The 25,747-nt window shown below is 45.5% G+C and overlaps 1 protein-coding gene across 1 annotated transcript in view; it reads left to right on the top strand.

The window, feature by feature from the left end:
* The first annotated feature begins 1,159 nt into the window (after window positions 1-1,159).
* Window positions 1,160-25,747, top strand: part of efcab6 (EF-hand calcium binding domain 6) — a 45,890-nt gene continuing 21,302 nt past the window's right edge. Inside the window, exons 1-12 of the mRNA XM_029742050.1 lie at window positions 1,160-1,390; window positions 1,546-1,766; window positions 11,128-11,232; window positions 11,792-11,836; window positions 19,595-19,731; window positions 20,294-20,412; window positions 20,591-20,727; window positions 21,305-21,453; window positions 21,835-21,936; window positions 22,130-22,220; window positions 23,181-23,483; window positions 23,851-24,011. Coding sequence (XP_029597910.1) covers window positions 1,168-1,390; window positions 1,546-1,766; window positions 11,128-11,232; window positions 11,792-11,836; window positions 19,595-19,731; window positions 20,294-20,412; window positions 20,591-20,727; window positions 21,305-21,453; window positions 21,835-21,936; window positions 22,130-22,220; window positions 23,181-23,483; window positions 23,851-24,011 — 1,793 coding nt within the window. The 5' untranslated portion in view covers window positions 1,160-1,167. The remainder of the gene's footprint in view (window positions 1,391-1,545; window positions 1,767-11,127; window positions 11,233-11,791; window positions 11,837-19,594; window positions 19,732-20,293; window positions 20,413-20,590; window positions 20,728-21,304; window positions 21,454-21,834; window positions 21,937-22,129; window positions 22,221-23,180; window positions 23,484-23,850; window positions 24,012-25,747) is intronic.

Consider the following 25,747-nt stretch of genomic DNA (forward strand, 5'->3'; position numbering starts at 1 on the left):
GAAGTGGAGGCAGAGGCACAAAGGGAATTCCTGACATAACATCCAATCATAAACAATAGCGGGAGGAGTCAGGAACTATAGAACCGCGTCAACACATCTCTATGGCAACCATAACGCGTTCTCTGCGTTCCCCCTGCGCTTTTACTCATCTCCAGAGAAACCCGAGGGGAAAACGTAGGTCAGAGTCAGAGAGAGACCATTTCAATCTATCCAGAGCTACATGAAACAGAAAGAGGGTAACTATAACATTCAATCAGCAACCACATGAGTTGTCCTAATGCTACATGATAGAATGAAAAGGACAAATAACATTGCAATAATCTAAACTTGAGCAACTTCAGAGGAATAGTTTTAATTTAATTGTAGTAGGCTACATTTCTTCCTGCCCCATTTAATGGATTTTTTTTTTTAGTTGCAGCTTTAAATTAATCAAGCAAAGTCAAAGAAAATATTTATAACAAACATGCATTTTAATTGGAGAGATCACAGGAACTAATTTTGATATTTCTGAATTACAAACGGTACTTTCCATTCAAGTACTAATTCATAAATTCATTTGTGACACAATTTGCATAAAACAACACAAACATTTTAACAAACATTTGCCCTTTTAATAATCTAAGTAGGAGGCAAATATGTAAATGTTGTGATTAACCTTGGGGCGACTTCAAAGTTTATGCTAATTATGAAAAGGTTAATTTGAAGTAAAATAATAATTGCCTTTTATGTTTAAATTCTGCTCTCGTCCCCGATGTAAAATGTTTCCTGTTGCTTTGATTGACTGAGACAAGTTGGCAACCATCTCCTCTACAGGATGTGTGTCTGATATCTAAACACATGATTCAAATTGAACAGTAGCCTTGAGTTGATTTATGATGTGTTTGCGTTGGGAAGAGTAAGACACTGTAAACAATCCTCATGTGACGCAGGAACAGAACACTCTGCTCTCATGAATTATTTCACCTGGGTTTCACCTGACACACACACACACACACACACACACACACACACACACACACACACACACACACACACACACACACACACACACACACACACACACACACACACACACACACACACACAAATCAAAAAGTCTCCAGTGAGTACTGTATGCACCACCCTTCTCTCTCCCCTGTCCTCACAGCTCCACCAGAGCCAGAAGGTATGAGACGGACCCCACCTGTGGTGCCCCTCAACTTGGGCCTGGGGGACCTGACCCTCATGTCCCGAGGACTGGTCATCGCCCCGCGCCCCTGGACCGCCCCGCGCATCAGCATCACACACACACCTGGCCCTACACACTCATATACACACACGCCTCCATACACACCTGTGGAAGGACAGGGAGCAGGAGAACCCAGAAAGACAGCACTGCAGTCAGACCCAGGTGAGTTCATTCATATATCATTCTCAACTCATAGCTTACTCATAATTTAACATGATAATGTACCGTAAGGGCAAAACCCTGGAATAAATCTAAACCAAACACACTAAACAGTGTCCCCCACACAGTCTCCTAATCACTTCCATGTCCTTCTCCAGTCTCATTGGTACAGTTAGTCCCAGATGAGCATCTGTCCCTGGTGGAGATCAAGGCCCTGCTCCCCCGGAGGCTGGGGGAGAGGCTGGAGGATGTGAGGGCAGCGTTCAAGGCCCTGGACCCCGAGGGGAGCGGCTCAGTGACCCGGGGGGAGTTCAGACAGGTGGTGGAGGCCTTCCTCTTCCCCCTCACGCAGACCCAGCTCAACGCCATGCTGGCCAAGGTGAGAGAGGGCTGGATTGGGTCTCTTATAGGCTGGTTTGGGATCTGTTTGTGCTGTCTTGCCAACTCCAATGATAATAGCAGTTCGCAAGACAGCACAAACAGATCTGCGACCTGTGGGGTATACTACAAAGTAGGTTCAATGAGTTAGCCAGCTAACTTGCCTAAATATTCTGAAATAACTTGTAATTTTTTTTAAAGATATGCTTGAAATTGACATGGTCTAATTGACTCAACAACCAAAAACAAGTTTAGCTTTTTTAAAGAACCTGAAAATCCATAATTATTTCTGTTTCTTTATCAAAGTTAGCAGGCTAACTCATTGAACCTGCTTTGTAGTATACCCAACAGGTGTCCTACGTACTGCTCTTGCATAGCCTGACAAAGTAATGCTGATTCTCAAGCCCCGGGCTCTACATTGCCACCACTGCATGGTCATTGACTATATTGGTCACTAGGTGGCAGTACAAGACTTGAGGTTAGTCTTGGTAATGACAGGTGACATGCTCCTCTATCACATACTGTTAAAAAAGGCTTTTATGGCTCATGGAGAGGGGACACGTTTCCGTATCTGAAATGATTTCAACTTTTCCCACTAAGCCTTACTACATAGTCTTGGAGTTCTCCGTTTCTTTACAACTTTTAGGACAAGTGCTGTGCACAGATGTTTGGTTTTGGTGTCAGAACTACACTGAACAAAAATATAAACGCAACATGTAAAGTGTTTCCCCTGTTTCATGAGTTGAAATAAAAGATCCCATACATTTTCCATACACACAAAAACCTTATTTCTCTCAAATGTTGTGCACAAATTTGTTTAAATCCCTGTTAGTGAACATTTCTCCTTTGCCAAAAGAATCCATCCTCCTGACAGGTGTGGCATATCAGGAAGCTGCTTAAACAGCATGATCATTACACAGGTGAACCTTATGCTGGGGACAATAAAAGGCCACTCTAAAATGTGCAGTTTTGTCACACAGCACAATGCCACAGATGTCTCAAGCTTTGAGTGAGCGTGCAATTGGCATGCTGACTGCAGGAATGTCCACCAGAGCTGTTGCCAGATAATTAAAAGTTCATTTCTCTACCATACGCCGCCTCTAATGTCCTTTTAGAGAATTTTGCAGTATGTCCAACCGGCTTCATAACCATTTACATTTACATTTTAGTCATTTAGCAGACGCTCTTATCCAGAGCGACTTACAGTAGTGAATGCATACATTTCAGGCATTTATTTTTCTTTCTTTTTTTTTACTGGCCCCCCGTGGGAATCGAACCCACAACCCTGGCGTTGCACACACCATGCTCTAGCAACTGGCATTGTGTGGGCGAGCGGTTTGCTAATGTCAACGTTGTGAACAAAGTGCCTCCTGGTGGCGGTGGGACTATGTTATGAGCAGGCATATGCTATGGTCAACAAACACAATTGCATTTTATCGATGCCAATTTGAATACACAAAAATACCCTGACAAATTGTGAGGCCCATTTTTTTTACGGTATCTGTGACCAACAGATGCGTATCTGTATTCCCAGTCATGTGAAATCCATCATTCATTTATTTCAATTGACTGATTTCCTCATATGAACTGTAACTCAGTAAATACAATGAAATTGTTGCATGTTGCGTTTATATTTTTGATCAGTACATGAGGACCACTTAGGGAAATGTGACTCTCTTGATGCATCACTGATAGTAGTAATTGCATTGGTCACATTACTCATTGATCAAATTGATCATTCCCTTGCACTGTTTATGAAAGCAGTGGGGACATTGATCTATATTTAGTTATGTAGTGTAGCTGTTTGCGCATTTACATGTTGTGTTCATATACCTCCCACTGTTTGTTCTTCAGCCACACCTGTTTATCATTGATCAGTACCAGTGTGGTGTTATGGGTAGTGATATACACCTACAGCACAGTTGTTTATCATGTATACGGTGTATCCCTTCTCCCTCCATCCGTGGTGTGTTGCTGTGCGATGCCTCTCGTCACTCCACAGCGCCAATGTAATTGTCTCCACTGTTCCTCTTTGTTCCATCTCAGCGCTTACGCCTGACAGTTTGACTGCCTGTCTTTCCCACAGATTTCCACCCATAATATCAGTACTTTGTGTTTCTCCCTCTCTCCCTCCCTCTTCCTCCTCCTCCCCCTCTCTCAGTCTTTCTGTTCCTTATTCATTAAAAAGATGGTGTTTTTCGAGGGGAGTTGTCGAAAGTTTACTTTAAAGGACCATATCGCAGGAGCAGCAGCTGTTGTGCTGGTGACATTTTGATGTGGAAGTCGCTTTGTGCTTGAGGGAGCGAGATGCCACAAGCAGCTTTTTTTCTCTGTCTCCCTCCGCTTTCTCTTTCCTTTTCTTTTTGTCTCATCTGTTTCTCAAACACCTTCAGAGAAGCGATTGAGAGCTTGGTGCGTTTTTAATTTTTTTTTTTATCGTGATCAATTATTTAGCAGGCGGTGGTTGCCTTACATGTTAAAGAACACTTACTCCAATAATTACAGGGAAGTCCTAGAGCAGAGTTAGAGAGGGAGAAAGGGAGAGAAAGAGAAATAAGACAGACTGACAGAAAGACAAACGAGATGGACAGAGAGGGAGTGGAGGGGAAGATAGAGGCGGATGATGGACAGAGACTAAGACAGACAGAAAGAGAGAGAGAAAGAAACAGTCTGTCATGTCTGAAGGGTGAAGGTGCCACCCACTACTCTATACTGCCTACCTCTACTCCACTGCACATTCACTATAACACAATGACCTGGGTCTGACCTTCACACTAGAACATTATACCTACAGTCGTGGCCAAAAGTTTGGAGAATGACACAAATATTAATTCCACAAAGTTTGCTGCTTCAGTGTCTTTAGATATTTTTGTCAGATGTTACTATGAAATACTGAAGTATAATTACAAGCATTTCATAAGTGTCAAAGGCTTTTATTAACAATTACATGACGTTGATGCAGAGTCAATATTTGCAGTGTTGACCCTTCTTTTTCAAAACCTCTGCAATCCGCCCTGGCATGCTGTCAATTAACTTCTGGGCCACATCCTAACTGATGGCAGCCCATTCTTGCATAATCAATGCTTGGAGTTTGTCAGAATTTGTGGGTTTTTGTTTGTCCACCCGCCTCTTGAGGATTGACCACGAGTTCTCAATGGGATTAAGGTCTGGGGAGTTTCCTGGCCATGGACCCAAAATATCAATGTTTTGTTCCCCGAGCCACTTAGTTATCACTTTTGCCTTATGGCAAGGTGCTCCATCATGCTGGAAAAGGCATTGTTCGTCACCAAACTGTTCCTGGATGGTTGGGAGAAGTTGCTCTCGGAGAATGTGTTGGTACCATTCTTTATTCATGGCTGTGTTCTTAGGCAAAATTGTGAGTGAGCCCACTCCCTTGGCTGAGAATCAACCCCACACATGAATGGTCTCAGGATGCTTTACTGTTGGCATGACACAGGACTGATGGTAGCGCTCACCTTGTCTTCTCTGGACAAGCTTTTTTTCCGGATGCCCCAAACAATCGGAAAGGGGATTCATCAGAGAAAATGACTTTACTCCAGTCCTCAGCAGTCCAATCCCTGTACCTTTTGCAGAATATCAGTCTGTCCCTGATGTTTTTCCTGGAGAGAAGTGGCTTCTTTGCTGCCCTTCTTGACACCAGGCCATCCTCCAAAAGTCTTCGCCTCACTGTGTGTGCAGATCAAAATCAAATCAAATCAAATTTATTTATATAGCCCTTCGTATATCAGCTGAAATCTCAAAGTGCTGTACAGAAACCCAGCCTAAAACCCCAAACAGCAAGCAATGCATGTGAAAGAGGCACGGTGGCTAGGAAAAACTCCCTAGGAAAAACTCCCTAGAAAGGCCAAAAACCAAGGAAGAAACCTAGAGAGGAACCAGGCTATGAGGGGTGGCCAGTCCTCTTCTGGCTGTGCCGGGTGGATATTATAACAGAACATGGTCAAGATGTTAAAATGTTCATAAATGACCAGCATGGTCAAATAATAATAATCATTGTAGTTGTCGAGGGTGCAACAAGCACGTCCGGTGAACAGGTCAGGGTTCCGTAGCCGCAGGCAGAACAGTTGAAACTGGAGCAGCAGCATGGCCAGGTGGACTGGGGACAGCAAGGAGTCATCATGCCAGGTAGTCCCGAGGCATGGTCCTAGGGCTCAGGTCCTCCGAGAGAAAGAAAGAAAGAAAGAGAGAAAGAGAGAATTAGAGAGAGCATATTTAGATTCACACAGGACACCGGATAAGACAAGAGAATACTCCAGATGAAACAGACTGACCCTAGCCCCCCGGCACATAAACTACTGCAGCATAAATACTGGAGGCTGAGACAGGAGGGATCAGAAGACACTGTGGCCCCATCCGATGATACCCCCGGACACGGCCAAACAGGCAGGATATAACCCCACCCACTTTGCCAAAGCACAGCCCCCACACCACTAGAGGGATGTCTACAACCACCAACTTACCGTCCGAAGACAAGGCCGAGTATAGCCCACAAAAATCTCCGCCATGGCACAACCCAAGGGGGGGGCGCCAACCCAGACAGGAAGACCACGTCAGTGACTCAACCCACTCAAGTGACGCACCCCTCCCATGGACGGCATGGAAGAACACCAGTAAGTCAGTGACTCAGCCCCTGTAATATGGTTAGAGGCAGAGAATCCCAGTGGAAAGAGGGGAACCGGCAAGGCAGAGACAGCAAGGGCGATTCGTTGCTCCAGCCTTTCCGTTCACCTTCACACTCCTGGGCCAGACTACACTTAATCATAGGACCTACTGAAGAGATAAGTCTTCAGTAAAGACTTAAAGGTTGAGACTGAGTCTGCGTCTCTCACATGGGTAGGCAGACTATTCCATAAAAATGGAGCTCTATAGGAGAAAGCCCTACCTCCAGCCGTTTGCTTAGAAATTCTAGGGACAATTAGGAGGCCTGCGTCTTGTGACCGTAGCGTACGTGTAGGTATGTACGGCAGGACCAAATCGGAAAGATAGGTAGGAGCAAGCCCATGTAATGCTTTGTAGGTTAGCAGTAAAACCTTGAAATCAGCCCTTGCCTTAACAGGAAGCCAGTGTAGGGAGGCTAGCACTGGAGTAATATGATCAAATTTTTTGGTTCTAGTCAGGATTCTAGCAGCCGTATTTAGCACTAACTGAAGTTTGTTTAGTGCTTTATCCGGGTAGCCGGAAAGTAGAGCATTGCAGTAGTCCAGCCTAGAAGTAACAAAAGCATGGATTAATTTTTCTGTGTCATTTTTGGACAGAAAGTTTCTGATTTTTGCAATGTTACGTAGATGGAAAAAAGCTGTCCTTGAAACAGTCTTGATATGTTCTTCAAAAGAGAGATCAGGGTCCAGAGTAACACCGAGGTCCTTCACAGTTTTATTTGAGACGACTGTACAACCATCCAGATTAATTGTCAGATTGAACAGAAGATCTCTTTGTTTCTTGAGACCTAGAACAAGCATCTCTGTTTTGTCCAAGTTTAAAAGTAGAAAGTTTGCAGCCATCCACTTCCTTATGTCTGAAACACAGGCTTCTAGCGAGGGCAATTTTGGAGCTTCACCATGTTTCATTGAAATGTACAGCTGTGTGTCATCCGCATAGCAGTGAAATTTAACATTATGTTTTCGAATGACATCCCCCAAGAGGTAAAATATATAGTGAAAACAATAGTGGTCCTAAAGCGGAACCTTGAGGAACACCGAAATTTACAATTGATTTGTCAGAGGACAAACCATTCACAGAGACAAACTGATATCTTTCCGACAGATAAGATCTAAACCAGGCCAGAACTTGTCCATGTAGACCAATTTGGGTTTCCAATCTCTCCAAAAGAATGTGGTGATCGATGGTATCAAAAGCGTCACTAAGATCTAGGAGCACGAGGACAGATGCAGAGCCTCGGTCTGACGTCATTAAAAGGTCATTTACCACCTTCACAAGTGCAGTCTCAGTGCTATGATGGGGTCTAAAACCAGACTGAAGCGTTTCGTATACATTGTTTGTCTTCAGGAAGGCAGTGAGTTGCTGTGCAACAGCTTTTTCAAACATTTTTGAGAGGAATGGAAGATTCGATATAGGCCGATAGTTTTTTATAATTTCTGGGTCAAGATTCGGCTTTTTCAAGAGAGGCTTTATTACTGCCACTTTTAGTGAGCTTGGTACACATCCGGTGGATAGAGAGCCGTTTATTATGTTCAACATAGGAGGGCCAAGCACAGGAAGCAGCTCTTTCAGTAATTTAGTTGGAATAGGGTCCAGTATGCAGCTTGAGGGTTTGGAGGCCATGATTATTTTCATCATTGTGTCAAGAGATATAGTACTAAAACACTTTAGTATCTCCCTTGAGCCAAGGTCCTGGCAGAGTTGTGCAGACTCAGGACAATGGAGCTTTGGAGGAATACCCAGATTTAAAGAGGAGTCCGTAATTTGCTTTCTAATGATCATGATCTTTTCCTCAAAGAAGTTCATAAATGTATTACTGCTGAAGTGAAAGCCATCCTCCATTTGCGAATGCTGCTTTTTAGTTAGTTTTGCGACAGTATCAAAAAGAAATTTCGGATTGTTCTTATTTTCCTCAATTAAGTTGGAAAAATAGGATGATCGAGCAGCAGTGAGGGCTCTTCGATACTGCACGGTACTGTCTTTCCAAGCTAGTCGGAAGACTTCCAGTTTGGTGTGGCGCCATTTCCGTTCCAATTTTCTGGAAGCTTGCTTCAGAGCTCGGGTATTTTCTGTATACCAGGGAGCTAGTTTCTTATGACAGATGTTTTTAATTTTTAGGGGTGCAACTGCATCTAGGTTATTGCGCAAGGTTAAATTGAGTTCCTCGGTTAGGTGGTTAACTGATTTTTGTCCTCTGACGTCCTTGGGTAGGCAGAGGGAGTCTGGAAGGGCATCAAGGAATCTTTGGGTTGTCTGAGAATTTATAGCACGACTTTTAATGCTCCTTGGTTGGGGTCTGAGCAGATTATTTGTTGCAATTGTAAACGCAATAAAATGGTGGTCCGATAATCCAGGATTATGAGGAAAAACATTAAGATCCACAACATTTATTCCATGGGACAAAACCAGGTCCAGAGTATGACTGTGGCAGTGAGTAGGTCCAGAGACATGTTGGACAAAACCCACTGAGTCGATGATGGCTCCGAAAGCCTTTTGGAGTGGGTCTGTGGACTTTTCCATGTGAATGTTAAAGTCACCAAAAATTTGAATATTATCTGCTATGACTACAAGATCCGATAGGAATTCAGGGAACTCAGTGAGGAACACTGCATATGGCCCAGGAGGCCTGTAAACAGTAGCTATAAAAAGTGAGTGAGTAGGCTGCATAGATTTCATGACTAGAAGCTCAAAAGACGAAAACGTCATTGTTTTTTTTTTTGTAAATTGAAATTTGCTATCGTAGATGTTAGCAACACCTCCGCCTTTGCCGGATGCACGGGGGGTATGGTCACTAGTGTAACCAGGGGGTGAGGCCTCATTTAACACAGTAAATTCATCAGGCTTAAGCCATGTTTCAGTCAGGCCAATCACATCAAGATTATGATCAGTGATTAGTTCATTGACTATAACTGCCTTGGAAGTGAGGGATCTAACATTAAGTAACCCAATTTTGAGATGTGAAGTATCACAATCTCTTTCAATAATGGCAGGAATGGAGGAGGTCTTTATACTAGTGAGATTGCTAAAGCGAACACCGCCATTTTTAATTTTGCCCAACCTAGATCGAGGCACAGACACGGTCTCAATGGGGAAAGCTGAGCTGACTACGCTGACTGTGCTAATGGCAGACTCCACTAAGCTGGCAGGCTGGCTAACAGCCTGCTGCCTGGCCTGCACCCTATTTCATTCTGGAGCTAGAGGAGTTGCACTAACACCTGCTTGCTGCCATTCCTGAGCAAGCTCTGTACTGGTGGTGGCCCGATCCCGCAGCTGAATCAACTTTAGGAGACGGTCCTGGCACTTGCTGGACTTTCTTGGGCGCCCTGAAGCCTTCTTCACAACAATTGAACCGCTCTCCTTGAAGTTCTTGATGATCCGATAAATGGTTGATTTAGGTGCAATCTTACTGGGAGCAATATCCTTGCCTGTGAAGCCCTTTTTGTGTAAAGCAATGATGACGGCACGTGTTTCCTTGCAGTTAACCATGATTGAAAGAGGAAGAACAATGATTCCAAGCACCACCCTCCTTTTGAAGCTTCCAATCTGTTATTCGAACTCAATCAGCATGACAGAGTGATCTCCAGCCTTGTCCTCGTCAACACTCACACCTGTGTTAACGAGAGAATCACTGACATGATGTCAGCTGGTCCTTTTGTGGCAGGGCTGAAATGCAGTGGAAATGTTTTTGGGGGGGATTCAGTTCATTTGCATGGCAAAGAGTGACTTTGCAATTAATTGCAATTCATCTGATCACTCTTCGTAACATTCAGGAGTATATGCAAATTGCCATCATACAAACTGAGCAGCAGACTTTGTGAAAATTAATATTTGTGTCATTCTCATAACTTTTGGCCACGAATGTACACAGCAGTCTTTCCAGCCCCATTCCCAGGTATATAGAGCATGCAGAGCGGTGCAGTACTCCTGTGGTTCTAGCTAGGTGTTCCGCTCGGTGCCTGCTGATAGCAGTGATAATTAGACAGTGTGACATCTATAATAAGACCCAATGCCATAGAGCTCTGTAGGGAGCAGAAGCACTGGATTACACTGTGGCAGAATGTGGGGCAGGGCGTCAGAGACTAGACTTTGATTATGAGCCACCAGAATAGGTGTGTGTATATATCTACCTATCCATGTGTGTGTGAGTGTGTGCTTGCGTGAGTATCTCCCTTATCCAACTGTGTGCATATATATGTGTGTGTGTGTGTGTGTGTGTGTGTGTGTGTGTGTGTGTGTGTGTGTGTGTGTGTGTGTGTGTGTGTGTGTGTGTGTGTGTGTGTGTGTGTGTGTGTGTGTGTGTGTGTGTGTGTTGCTGTGTGGCTTACTTAAGAGAGATACTGTTCCACTGCTGGGGCCAGGATAGGTGAACACCACCTATTCCCTGGCCACCCAGGCCCAGAATTACAGCTCAACCCACCTGACGCTACACAGGTAGAACCCTGCTCTTACCGTCTGACGCCATGGAGATTTGATTACGCTTCACTTTGGTTGTTGTGGGCAAAAGTCTGGAATTGCTCAGAAGTTTTAGGGAAAAAAATCTATTTAAATTTCAGCATTATTATCATGCTTATGATGAACATGATCATTATCATCCTCCTTATCACCATTACCATCCTTGTCCATTCTCTACCAGTGATCCAGATACGCTGAGTAAACAGTCTGAATTTGTTGGTCTCCTGTAGGTGTCTAAGAGAGACAGTGTAACGGTGGACTACATGGACTTCCTGAGGAGGTACAGCAGGGTGACTACAGCACAGGGACCCTACAGCTCTACAGCCTCCTCTACAGCACAGAGACCAGACACCTCTACAGCACAGAGACCCTACAGCTCTACAGCACAGAGACCAAACACCGCTACAGCACAGAGACCAGACACCTCTACAGCACAGAGACCAGACACCTCTACAGCCTCCTCTACAGCACAGAGACCAAACACCTCTACAGCACAGAGACCAGACACCTCTACAGCACAGAGACCAGACACCTCTACAGCACAGAGACCAAACACCTCTACAGCACAGAGACCAGACACCTCTACAGCACAGAGACCAGACACCTCTACAGCCTCCTCTACAGCACAGAGACCAAACACCTCTACAGCACAGAGACCAGACACCTCTACAGCACAGAGACCAGACACCTCTACAGCACAGAGACCCTACAGCAACACCAGGTGGGCACATCACCATTACACTGTAACGCGCATAGGTGAAAAGACTATCTGTGTTACATGACCCTATGGTTGGTTTGGTTCAGCAGGTTGACCCCTCTCTCTCTCTCTCTCTCTCTCTCTCTCTCTCTCTGTTTGTCTGTCTGTCTTTCAGGTGTGTCTCTGGATCAGACCAGAGGGGTATGACCCTGACTGAGATACAGCAACGCCTCAAACACAAGGTTTGGATGACACACACACACACACACACACACACACACACACACACACACACACACACACACACACACACACACACACACACACACACACACACACACACACACACACACACACACACACACACACACACACACACACACACAGAAAGCCACTAATGCACACCTTGTTGTTTCAACACAAGCCTGGAGAAGATAGATACCGTTCTATATAAAAGGGAGGTGACAAACATGACCAAATGACATGTCTATGTGGGCGGTGAAGTGAATCACCTGTGAAATTGAGATCGAGATGTTTTTGTCATGTCAACATAATAATGTCCTTATGTATCCAGAAGAATGTACAGCCCACGTAGGAGGCATACTACACTTAACACAAATATAAACGGAGCATGTAAACTGTTGGTCCCATGTTTCATAAGATGAAATAAAAGAACCCCCTGAAATGTTCCTGATTTAACAGGATGATCATTACATAGGTGAACCTTGTGCTGGGGACAATAAAAGGCCACACTAAATATGCAGTCTTGTCACACAACACAATGCAACAAGTGTTGAGTGAGCTTGCAACTGGCATACTGACTGTAGGAATGTCCACCAGAGCTGTTACCAGAAAATGGGATGTTAATTTCTCTACCATAAGCCGTTTTAGCGATTTTGACAGCACGTCTAACCGGTCTCACAACTGCAGACCACGTGTATGGCATCGTGTGGGCGAGCTGTTTGCTGATGTCAATGTTGTGAACAGAGTGCCCCATGGTGGCGGTGGGGTTATGGTATGGGCAGGCTTAAGCTATGGACAACAAACATAATTGCATTTGATAGATGGCAATTTAAATGCACAGAGATACCATGACGAGATCCTGAGGCCCATTGTCATGCCACTCATCAGCCGCATCACCTCATGTTTCAGCATGATAATGCACGGCCCCCATGTCGCAAGGATCTGTACACAAATCCTGGAAGCTGAAAATGTCCCAGTTCTTCCATGGCCTGCATGCTCACCAGACATGTCACCCATGAGCATGTTTGGGATGCTCTGGATCGACGTGTACGACAGTGTATTCCAGTTCCCAGGAATATCCAGCACCTTCACATAGCCATTGAAGAGGAGGGGGACAACATTCCACAGGCCACAATCAACAGCCTGATCAACTCTATGTAGAGGAGATCCACTGAGGCAAATGGTGGTCACACCAGATATTGACTGGTTTTCTGACCCACGCCTCTACCTTTTTTTGAAAGGTATATGAACAGATGCATATCTGTATTCCCAGGCATGTGAAATCCATAGATTAGGGCCAAGTTCATTTATTTCAATTGACTGATTTCCTTATATGAACAGTAACTCAGTAAAATCTTAGAAATTGTTGCATGTTTTGCGTTTATATTTTGGCTCAGCGTATAATGCAACCATCTGTATTTGCATTTTGCAGTGCATATGTTCCAGATATTAACTAGGTTGTTTATTGGGATGTGAAATAGAGGATTGTACTAAATAGAATCCGTGGTTAAATGAAGCCCTCAGAGATTGGGGTTGTCACAGTTCTGTTCTGTTGGGCTTTACGACAGGCTGCTGTGCAGTGGGTAATGTAGTAACGTACAGTGCCTTCGGAAAGTATTCAGACCACTTGACTTTTTCCATATTGCGTTACGTTACAGCCTTATTCTAAAATGGATTAAATAAAAGATCTCAGCAATCTACACACAATACCCCATAACGAAGCGAAAACTGTTTTTTGGAAATCTTTGCAAATGTATTAAAATAAAATAAAAATAATACCTTATTTACATAAGTATTCAGACCCTTGAGCACAGCTGCATCCTGTTTCCTTTGATTATCCTTGAGATGTTTCTACAACTTGATTGGAGTTGACCTGTGGTAAATTCAATTGATTGGACATGATTTGGAAAGGCACACACCTGTCTATGTAAGGTCCCACAGTTGACAGTGCATGTCAAAGCAAAAACCAAGCCATGAGGTCGAAGGAATTGTCTGTAGAGTTCCGAGACAGGATTGTGTCTAGGCACAGATCTGCGGAAGGGTACCAAAAAATGTCTGCAGCAGTGAAGATCCCCAAGGATACAGTGGCCTCCATCATTCTGAAATGACAGAAGTTTGGAACCACCAAGACTCTTCCTAGAGCTGGCCTTCCAGCCAAACTGAGCAATCCGGGGAGATGGGCCTTGGTCAGGGAGGTGACCAAGAACCCAATGGTCACTCTGATAGTTCCTCTGTGGAGATGCGAGAACCTTCCAGAAGGAAAACCATCTCTGCAGCACTCCACCAATCAGGCCTTTATGGTAGAGTGGCCAGACGGAAGCCACTCCTCAGTAAAAGGCACATGACAGCCTGCTTGGAGTTTGCCAGAAGACACCTAAAGACTCTCAGACCATGAGAAACAAGATTCTCTGGTCTGATGAAACCTAGATTGAACTCTTTGGTCTGAATGGCAAGGGTCACTTCTGGAGGAAACCTGGCACCATCCCTACAGTGAAGCATGGTGGTGGGAGAATCATGCTGTGGGGACCAGGAGATTAGTCAGGATGAAGGTAAAGCTGAATGGAGCAAAGTACAGAGAGATCCTTGATGAAAACCTTCTCCAGAGTGCTCAGGACCTCAGACTGGGGCTAAAGTTTACCTTCCAACAGGACAACGACCCTAAGCACACAGTCAAGACAACGCAGGAGTGGCTCCGGGACAAGTCTCTGAATGTCCTTGAGTGGCCCAGCCAGAGGCCAGACTTTATCGAACATCTCTAGAGAGACCTGAATCAAAAGGGTTCTACCTGGAACCAACAAGGGTTCGTCAAGGGACAGCCGAAGACCCCTTTTAGGTTTCTAAGAGTGTACATCACAGCTCAGGTCAGTCACACGTGTGTGTGTGTATATGAGTGAGTGTGTGTGTGTGTGCATACGTGTGCATGCATATATGAGTGTGTGTATATGACTGTGGGTGTGTGTGTGTGTGTCTCTGGTCACTCTCTGATGAGTCGTCTCTGCAGAGCATGGTGAGTCTCAGAGGAACAGCTGTGGCTGGTAATGAGTGATACACACACACATATGATGAAGTACCAGTCACAGCTGTTTACCCTGCACATGCGCCTCACTTATCAATATTCCACGTAGACCACAGTCCCCCTCTTACCTCCCTCTGATACCTCCCACCTCCACCTCCTAGGAGAAGTGCAGAGTGAGAACATTAGCTCACCTCTGGAGTAACCATCCAAGGACCTTTGAATGAGGAACACTCTCTCTCTTTCTGGGGTCATTGGGTTCTCTCGCTGTGTTTATCTCGCTGTCGATCTGAGTGGGCTCTCTATGTCTTTCGCTGTTCCAGAACTTGTCATTCATTCCCTTCCTCTCATTCAATCAATAATAATGTTGTAAGTCCAACTTTCCTCATGCTTAACTTCAAATGCGTCCAAAGAGGTTTAGCTATGTCACCTTGAGTAGAGGTGTATGCTTTGAGTTTCAGTTTCTCTACTTTCCCTAATCCCCCTCTATCCCCCTCCGTAGCCCGCCATCCCCCTCCGTACCCCCACCTCTACTGACATGCTCTGACCAGAGAACAATTACCCCCCCCCCCAAACTGACAGACACACGTAAAGGCAGCAGCATTCTTCTCTCTGATCTACTCTCTCTCTCTCTCTCTCTCTCTCTCTCTCTCTCTCTCTCTCTTTTCTTCTCTTTATTTTCCTCCTCTCTCCTCTCTCTCCCTCTCCCCTCTCCCACACTCCCCTCTCTCCCTCTCCCCTCTCTCCCTCTCTCCTCTCCCTCTCTCTCCCCTCTCCCTCTCCCTCTCTCTCCCCTCTCCCTCTCTCCCTCTCTCCCTCTCTCTCTCCCTCTCCCCTCTCCCCTCTCTCTCCTTCTCCCCTCTCCCCTCCCTCTCCCCTCTCCCCTCTCTCCCTCTCCCTCCCTCCCTCTCCCCTCTCCCCTCTCTCCCTCTCACCTCCCTCTCCCCTCTCCCCTCTCTCTCCCTCTCCCCTCTCCCTCTCTCTCCCCTCTCCCTCTCCCCCCTCTCCCCTCTCTCCCTCTCCCTCTCCCCTCTCTCCCTCTCCCCTCTCCCCTCCCTCTCCCCTCTCCCCTCTCTCTCCCTCTCCCCTCTCCATCTCTCTCTCTCTCCCTCTCCCTCTCCCCTCTCCCCCCTCTCCCCTCTCTCCCTCTCCCCCCTCTCCCTCTCTCTCCCTCTCCCCTCTCTCCCTCTCCCCTCTCCCTCTCTCCCTCTCCCCTCTCGCCCTCTCTCCCTCTCCCCTAACCCCTCTCCCCTCTCCCCTCTCCCTCTCTCTCCCTCTCCCCTCTCCCTCCCTCTCCCCTCTCCCCTCTCCCTCTCTCTCCCTCTCCCCCCTCTCTGTGTCACTGTGATTTCTCTTCTTAACTTCTGTTTGTGATCCACCTCCCTTCAATTCTTTCTGACTCTCTCCCTCCGTCTCCTCTTTCATCGCTCTCTTCAGAGAGCCACCCGCGTCCCTCTGCTTGTCTCCTACCCATAATTCATGGTGACAGGAAAGGTTCGATTGGGCGTGGAGGAGTTCTGGTTGACAGAAAGATGAGCGGGAACACTATTTAGGCCTGTCATTACACACTGTTTACAAGACTTCTTCAGAGTCCGACCGAGACTCACACTCACACATCTCCACACAATTGACCCTATGACACTGTAAATAAAGACAAGTTACTGTGGCTTCACTGACTTTGTCAGTTTGAAATAGAGAAATATACATTTACATTAGTCATTTAGCAGACACTCTTATCCAGAGCGACTTACAGAAGTGAGTGAATACATATTCATACTTTTTATGTATAAAATATACTATAACCAGAGGAGAGACAAAGAAAGAAGCAGTGGAATTGAGAAAAAGAGTGAGAAACAGAGACAAGGAGAGAGAGAGAGAGAGAGAGAGAGAGAGAGGAGAGAGAGAGAGAGAGAGGAGAGAGAGAGAGAGAGAGAGAGAGAGAAGAGAGAGAGAGAGAGACAGACAGACAGACAGGACAGACAGACAGACAGACAGACGACAGACAGACAGACAGACAGACAGACAGACAGACGACAGAGAGACAGACAGACAGACAGACAGACAGACAGACAGACAGACGACAGACAGACAGACAGACAGACAGACAAGACAGACAGACAGACAGACAGGACAAGACAGACAGACAGACAGCACAGCAGACAGACAGACAGGGACAGACAGACAGACAGACAGACAGACAGACAGACAGACAGACAGACAGACAGACAGACAGACAGACAGACAGACAGACAGACAGACCGACAGACAGACAGACAGACAGACAGAGAGAGAGGACAGACAGACAGACAGACAGACAGACAGACAGACAGACAGGACAGACAGACAGACAGACAGACAGACAGACAGACAGACAGACAGATAGATAGATAGATAGATAGATAGATAGATAGATAGATAGATGATATGTGGCCAGTCACAGTCTGTAACCCATCCCCAAATGCCCCTTTGAGTGACTAGATCTGTGGCTGTGTTATCCATCTCATTCTAACCAGCTCATAAGGACACACACACACACACACACACACACACACACACACACACAAAGATGGATTAACATATAACAGGCTGGTAAACAAAAACAACAGAGCTTTCGTTAATTAACGAGCGCAGGGCCGTCCGGGCGGGCGGGTGGCGAGGGGCGCTCACTGTGGCACCATGCCAGGCCCCAAGCCATGCCAACCTGAACACAGCTGCCTAATGGTGAACAACTGGCACTGGATGGGACAAGGATGGGAGACAAGGGAGGAAGGGATGGGAGAGAGCGAGGGAGAGGATGGGATGGAAGTGGGGGAAGGGGATGGAGGGAGAGTTAGACAGATGACATGGAGATAGAGGGATGGTAGAGAGAGGGCAAGAAAATGATGGAAGCAAGGGAGGTGAGAAAGACAGAGAGAGGAAGGGACACAGAGAGACGGAGCAAGAGGAAGATCGACAGAAAAAGAGAAGGCAAAAAGTTAGCGAGAACGAGCAAGCGAGAGAGGGAATAGAAAAGGAAGAAACAAAGACAGATAAACGGAGAGATGAGAGGGGGAGTAGCCGTAGCCCGTAGTGTGCAGAGAGAGGAGAGAGATAGAGAGATAGCGCTGGAGATTGGATGATGATATCCCCATGTCTCTGCTCATTAATAGTGTAAGCTCTCCTCTCTCTTTCTCCTTTGTGATTTTAACACACTTCTAATTAGCACAGAATCCTTTTCGTTTGGGAGAGGGGATGGAGAGATGGGGGGGATCATATTTATATCTGTCTTTAATAAATTCCCTTTCATTTGATCTTTTTTTAAACCCGACACGGCGGTATAGCTAGCGTTTCCTTTCCCCTGACTCCAGCAGAAGAGAATGAAAACTGGTCCTAATGCAAGGGGTAATTGGTATGCTTGTCTGAAAGCTTTCATAGTTGTTGAAGTTGTTAAATTCTACAAACAGTGGGAGATTTTTCGGAAGTTAACAACAGAGAGCAGAGAATCAAAAGGCGGACTCAAACGACGTTGGAATCGAGTCTTGAATCAGTATTGTTCATTATGATGCCCAAAATGATGAGACACTAAAGGGTACTATATGATGCTAGCATTTTAGGTCAGTTAACGTGACTTGGGTGGTGTTCGTTAGGGAATCCCATGGAAAACGTTTTAAAAACGTTTCGCAACGAAAACCGAATAAGTGTTTTTTATTGGATAAGTTCAGGTAGTCCCTCCTTATTTCAGTCCATTTTCTTCCGCTTGGTGCCTAATGAATACGACCCTGAGGGTGTTCTATCGGCTTGTTTTCTGTCAGTCTAACCTTCTCCATTTGGAGGGACAGTATTATGTGCGACACACTGCCGTATAGACAATGTCAGTGTGTTAGCCCAGTGGGGAGAGGGAGGCTCCCCTGCTTGTCTTTCAGGGAGACGTTTGGCAGCGCTGCTAATCAGGGTGCAATTAGACAGAGAACTCTTTGGGCGACAGAAAACTCTGATTACCCAAGAGTCAACGGGGTATATTTAGTATCTATCTGTTCCTGTTCTTCCATGGTTGCCGTGGCGCCCCCGAGCTATGAGCTGAAGTGTGGAGGAGAACGAGGAAAGATGGAGGAAGGAGTGATCACACAGTGGCTCTAAAGGACACTCCCTATAGCTAACCCAACACCATTTAGTTTATGGCTAGTCAACCTATAGATGTACAGCATACTGTACTGATCACCTGCATAACTACCCACAAATGTTACCACTTACCACCTGTAACCTACAACTACCTACAAACAGAATGTAACCCCTCTAGAAGGACCCCAAACTCAAACCCAGCTATCTGCCCTAACCCCTCATGAAACAATTTTCCCCAAAATAGCACTCCAACTACCCCCCCCATTAACAATCACAAAATAAGTCTGACATAAGTCTGACTTAAATCAGTCTGTATCTAGCCTCCAAACCCAAACCTACAGTAATCTCTCTGACTCAGCCCTCATCCCTCTAACATCCCTCCCCTTCCCCTCTGCTCCGTCTCTGTCTCTCAGAAGTCTCTGTCTCTCAGAAGTCTGCAGTTCTTGTGTTTACACCCTCCCCTCTCACCCCAACACAGTGCTTTGGGGAACAGAACACACTCTGCTCTGCATCAACAGATCAAGGCTTCAGAATCAGAGGCGTCGATACCGCTGCTTGTGCAGATGAAAGTCAGAGAGCTGCAGACAGAGTTTAGGAGTTCACACAGACACTTCTGAGTTGTTTTCTTGGTTTTAAAACTCTGCAGATTGGGAGCAACCTGAAGAATGTAATCCGGGCCTTTCGTCTGTTCGACTACAACCGAGACGGACAGATCCAGCAACACGAGCTGCGCAGGATACTGGAGAGCTACTGCTTCCCCTTATCACAGAGAGACTACCAGAGGTGGGAGAGAGGGTCCAATACATACAAGCATGCACACACACACACCCATCATGGATGATGGGTCCAACTATTTCCATTACTCCCTACGGTCAGAAGTAATCTTTTGGAATGGACATGATAACTAATGCTAACTTTGTGGTCAGTCCTTTGTCTTTTCATTGAGAGAGAGAGCTAATTGACTTTTAAAACTTTGGGCCCTGCAGTCAAATCCACTCCAGAAATGTTGCCCAACTTTTAGTGATGTGGCTCTAGAGGATTCTGTGTGACAGGTTCATTTAACATGGCTTTAATTGGTTTCAGTACTCGGGAAGCTCTCTCTCACTTTGTCTCACCTTCTCTCCTTTTTTTTAAATCTTCCTCTCGCTTTCTCTTTGTCCCACTCTCTCTCTCACACACACACTATCTCTCTCTCCATCTTTTCCTCACCCTCTCTCTCTCTCGCTCTGTTTATTTTCAGCACATATCTCACAGTGTTGCCCCCTCCATCTCTCATTTCCTATTCTGATCTTCGGTTTACTTACCCAGTAAAACGGACTATGATTTGATCTCCTCTCCACTGCAGACTGTGGACCCACCACAGCCCTAACAACATGGCAACTATGTCCTACAAAGTGTTCCTGGAGAAGCTGGGCCTGGAATCTAACAAGTACAGGAAGTTTGTCCCGGAGCCTCCAAAGCTAGGTAACGTAGGAGTCTTATTGTATGATAGGAGGGCGTAATAACTCAAGTGACTACAATCAGTTCATAAGGCACTCAAATAGCTGTTTAGAGACACACAGACCTGCAGACAAATATATAAGCTGCAGCCGAACACTTTAATCTGTCTTGGATATGACTGATGACATCGTGTGTTTTACAGCGTTGGGCTGGCAAGAAATTAGTCCTCCAGACAAGATAAAACTGAGGAACAGTGCCGTGACCCAGAATGCAACAGGAGATACACAGGAGAGCCAAGGCCTGACTCAAGACGAGCTGCAGACGCTCTTCCTGAAAAAGGTAGACTAGTCAACTTTGACGGCGCCATGATAATGTATTGTGGCCAACTCAGTGGAGAAAAGAGCAAAACAGAGATTATCCACTAGCTAAACATTTGGCCAACTGCACAATGACCTTATCAAGGTCACTGTTGAAAAGTGAAAGCATCACATGATATGATTGGGAGGATACCGTCTATCCAGATTGGTTTAAGCTACGACAGTGTGTGCGTGTGCGTTTGTGTGCGTGCATGCATGTGTTTGTATGCTCCTGCTTGTGTATGTGTGCATAGTTGTGTGTGTTTTATTCTTGTTTGTATGTCACCATCTGGCCCTGTTCCGTGCGTTATCCTCTTAGATGAGACAGAGAGGGGAAATTGGCTCTAAGTGGCGCGCTAGTATGCGTCGCGACAGAGGGAACACTTCTCATTAAAATGTTTGCCCAGAAAAATCTGCTCCTGAGTTAGTGTGTTAATCATGACTAATTTGTGGGAAGGCAGCAGCAGTGTAGTACTGCACATTATATGGGGGTGATCCCCACGGCAACCACAGCGTTGACTCACTTCCTGTAATGTAATGTGTGTGTGTGTCTCTGTTAGTTGTGTGTGAGCTGTACCCTAGTGTGGAGAGCACTGCAAGCGTTTGATGTCACCCACTCTGGACTGGTGCCACAGGAAGACCTGAGGGCCGTCCTCAGCAGCTTCCTGTTTCCCATGAGCCTCAGCACCTTCCAAAGCCTGACCTGCCGGTATGAAAGTGAACACAGTGACGCGGTTAACTTGACTGCTATGCTCTCTTTCTGTTACCAATTCCCTGCTGGTGACTCTTATCAGCAGCTCACAATCCTTGCACGTTTTATCTCGGTTAACCCAGAAAAATATTTGTTCACATGCTCGATAGTGTTTCCGTAGTTTGTCCACGAGAGATTATTTCAAATTCCCACTCCACTCCCCATCCCTCAGGAGCGGTGCCTAAATCTAGCAGGGGTGCACTTCCACTTCCTTTGTTTCCAATCCTTCACTGCTTTCTGACATTTCTGTATCCAGAGTCTCAATGTTACACAAGATGAATGTGTGTTTTGCATTTGTTGTGCGTTTGTTTGTTTGTGTGGTGTGTGCGCATGCTGTAGTTTTGGGGTGAGAGCAACAGGGCCTGTGAAATGGAAACAGTTCCTGGGTCAGTTTCAGGGTCCAGTCACAGAGGAGGACAGCACCACTCCTCAAACAGACCGGTCAGTTATCTCTAACTACCACTCCCTGATCTAAATTCTACACAAGGAACATATTCCATACTACTTTACGATATGCTATTATATATCTCTACTTCATGACCTCTGGTTCTGGACTTCCAAATACACCTTTCACTCACTATCGACGGTCCTCTCTCGCCATCTTTCCCAATCTCTCTCTCCTCCTCTCTCATAGGGTTCCTGAGCTACCTGACGCAGAGGAGGGTCATCGGAGTCTGACAGAGTTCTACCCTATACTGAAGAGAGCCTTTAAACAGTTGGACAGGGTAAGAGACAAGTCCTCACGAAGGTGTGGAACAAGGGACAGGAGAACTAGAAGAACTAGAACAGTATAAAAGATTTAGAGAAACACAGTACTTCAGCAGATTACAGATAGGCAGACCGTTAGATGCCGCTGTTGATGTCCAGAAACGGAGTTACATATGGCCACTAGTTACACACTCAGTCACCATATGTTCACTTGACAACCATGTCCGACATCAACATCATCATGCCTCAAGTTCTATGTCCAGATGCTCAAATCAGTCCACATCAGCCGTATGAAACGTGATAGTGACACTAAACTTTAGTGGAGAATATATCTTAGATTCATTCACAGCGATGTTTTGTGTTGATGGGCTACAGCTATACACAAAACAATCATTGGTGTCCATGTTTGAGCGTGTGTGAATCTGATCCCAGATATGAAATCAAAACACATCTGCCAGAAACTCCTCCTTTTATAACTAAAGAAAGAAAAACATCCCCCCCATCAACTGTTTTAATAATCAATTCTGTGGGTACTAGATCAAACATGGCGTCCACACACACCTCCCGCCAGTAATTTGCTTTTCCAGACAGGCAGGTTGGAAGCCAGCCTGCGTGTGTTTTAGACAGACTCTGGGGAGAGGTTGTGTTAGTCTGGGATGACTTACAGTACGCTAATGCACAATGTGTATGTGTGATTCACCAACCAATATAAAGCTACTACTGTTAAAAATGACACAAGGGCAACAGACGGATGGCTACTGGTAAAATAACACTTTTACACAAGCCTATGGCTGCGAATTACAAGAAGATCACTTTTCAACACCAACATAGAGAAACTAATGTTTCCTAACTATTTTACACAAAAACACTTCACAATTCAAAACTGGGGCTTCAAGCACAAATGTAAAGGCAACTCCTACACCTATATCCTAAACGAGGAAGAAAGCTCAAAGAGGGGGTGTCATGTCTCTCAACAGGGTAGGATAGGGAGGATCACCAGGGCAGACCTTCGTCAGGCTTTGGAAGTCCCCCGGTATAACCTGAGGGGTCCCCAGAGCTCCTGGTCCAGCCGCAGGGAGCCCCACACCCCCAGGCCCCGTCTGAGCCCAGCCCAGGTCAGAGAGCTCCTGATCCTGCTGGACCCAGAGCACACTGGGGTCATCACTCAGCCCAGCCTGGAGCTGCTCAAACCCAGGAGGGTGCACTCTTCCCTGGGGAGGGAGACACTACACACCCCTACTGGAGGATGGAAAGAGGAGGTCATGGAGGATGCGGCTCAGGTACAGGAAGTTCAGTGTGTGTGTTTGTGTGTTGATGTGTTGGCACATGTTCATGTGTGTGTCTGTTGACGAAGGAGGAGCAGAGGGAGTTGAATGAGACTCAGTATCCACAGTGGATTGAAAAGGCACCTACGGCAGCAGACACATGGACTACCGTAAATAAAATGCAAAACACAACATAGCACAGAAAATAATAGCTGTTTTCACCCATTTTAGTATATTGACTAATGAAACACAGACATATACAGTTCCTCTGTTGTGTTGTGTGTGTGTGTATTGATGTTTGTATTGATGTTTGTATTGATGTGTGTATTGAGGTGTGTATTGAGGTGTGTATTGAAGTGTGTATTGTGGTGTGTGTCTGCAGGTGAAGGGCTTGCTGCGTGATAAGCTGAGTGATCAGATAGGTCCCATGCTGGAGGCTTTAGGGGACTGTGACCCTCGACAGACAGGATCTGTTCGCCATGAAGACCTACGAAGGATCATACAATGTTACGGCCTGCCCCTCTCGCACACACACTTCAACAAGTGAGCAACCAACCCCTCTTGTAGACACACACTTCAACAAGACTTAACATCCTCCAAAAATGACGAAACATAAAAACGACTGATTACAATTTGAACTGGTGAATAGACGACTCTATAGGCAGATTTTTTTATTATTAATTGAAATTCCATACATTTTGAAGGATACGAATTCAAATGTGTTACAAAAATCTATACAATCTATACATCATTCGCACAATTCATTACCTTCTAATTCTTACAGAACATAGAGGTTATACAGTGGCTTGCGAAAGTATTCACCCCCCTTGGCATTTTTCCTATTTTGTTGCCTTACAAACTGGAATTAAAATGGATTTTTTTGTGTGTGTTTGTATCATTTGATTAACACAACATGCCCATCACTTTGAAGATGCAAAATATGTTTTATTGTGAAACAAACAAGAAATAAGACATAAAAACTGAAAAATTGAGTGTGCATAACTATTCACCCCCCAAAAGTCAATACTTTGTAGAGCCACGTTTTGCAGCAATTACAGCTGCAAGTCTTTTGGGGTATGTCTCTATATGCTTGGCACATCTAGCCACTGGGATTTTTGCCCATTCTTCAAGGCAAAACTGCCCCAGCTACTTCAAGTTGGATGGGTTCTGCTGGTGTACAGCAATCTTTAAGTCATACCACAGATTCTCAATTGGATTGAGGTCTAGGCTTTGACTAAGCCATTCCAAGACATTTAAATGTTTCCCCTTAAACCACTCGAGTGTTGCTTTAGCAGTATGCTTAGGGTCATTGTCCTGCTAGAAGGTGAACCTCCGTCTTAGTCTCAAATCTCTGGAAGACTGAAACAGGTTTCCCTCAAGCATTTCCCTGTATTTAGCGCCATCCATCATTCCTTCAATTGACAAGTTTCCCGGTCCCTGTCGATGAAAAACATCCCCACAGCATGATGCTGCCACCACCATGCTTCACTGTGGGGATGGTATTCTCGGGGTGATGAAAGGTGTTGAGTTTGCGCCAGACATAGCGTTTTCCTTGATGGCCAAAAAGCTCACTTTTAGTCTCATCTGACCAGAGTACCTTCTTCCATATGTTTGGGGAGTCTCCCACATGCCTTTTGGAGAACACCAAACGTGTTTGCTTATTTCTTTCTATAAGCAATAGCTTTTTTCTGGCCACTCTTCCGTAAAGCCCAGCTCTGTGGAGTGTACGGCTTAAAGTAGTCCTATGGACAGATACTCCCATCTCCGCTGTGGAGCTTTGCAGCTCCTTCAGGGTTATCTTTGGTCTCTTTGTTGCCTCTCTGATTAATGCCCTCCTTGCCTGGTCTGTGAGTTTTGGTGGGTGACCCTCTCTTGGCAGGTTTGTTGTGGTGCCATATTCTTTCCATTTTTTTATAATGGATTTAATGGTGCTCCGAGAGATGCTCAAAGTTTTGAATATTTTTTTATAACTCAACCCTGATCTGTACTTATCCACAACTTTGTCCCTGACCTGTTTGGAAAGCTCCTTGGTCATCGTGGTGCTGCTTGCTTGGTGGTGCCCCTTGCTTAGTGGTGTTGCAGACTCTGGGGCCTTTCAGAACAGGTGTGTGTCTATATATACTGAGATCATGTGACAGGTCATGTGACACTTTGCACACAGTTGGACTTTATTTAACTAATTATGTGACTTCTGAAGGTAATTTGTTGCACCAGATGTTATTTAGGCGCTTCATAGCAAAGGGGGTGAATACATATGCACGCACCACTTTTCCGTAAAA

This window comes from Salmo trutta, chromosome 40 (genome assembly GCF_901001165.1).
Source record: "Salmo trutta chromosome 40, fSalTru1.1, whole genome shotgun sequence".
In the NCBI taxonomy this organism is placed as follows: Eukaryota; Metazoa; Chordata; class Actinopteri; order Salmoniformes; family Salmonidae; genus Salmo; species Salmo trutta.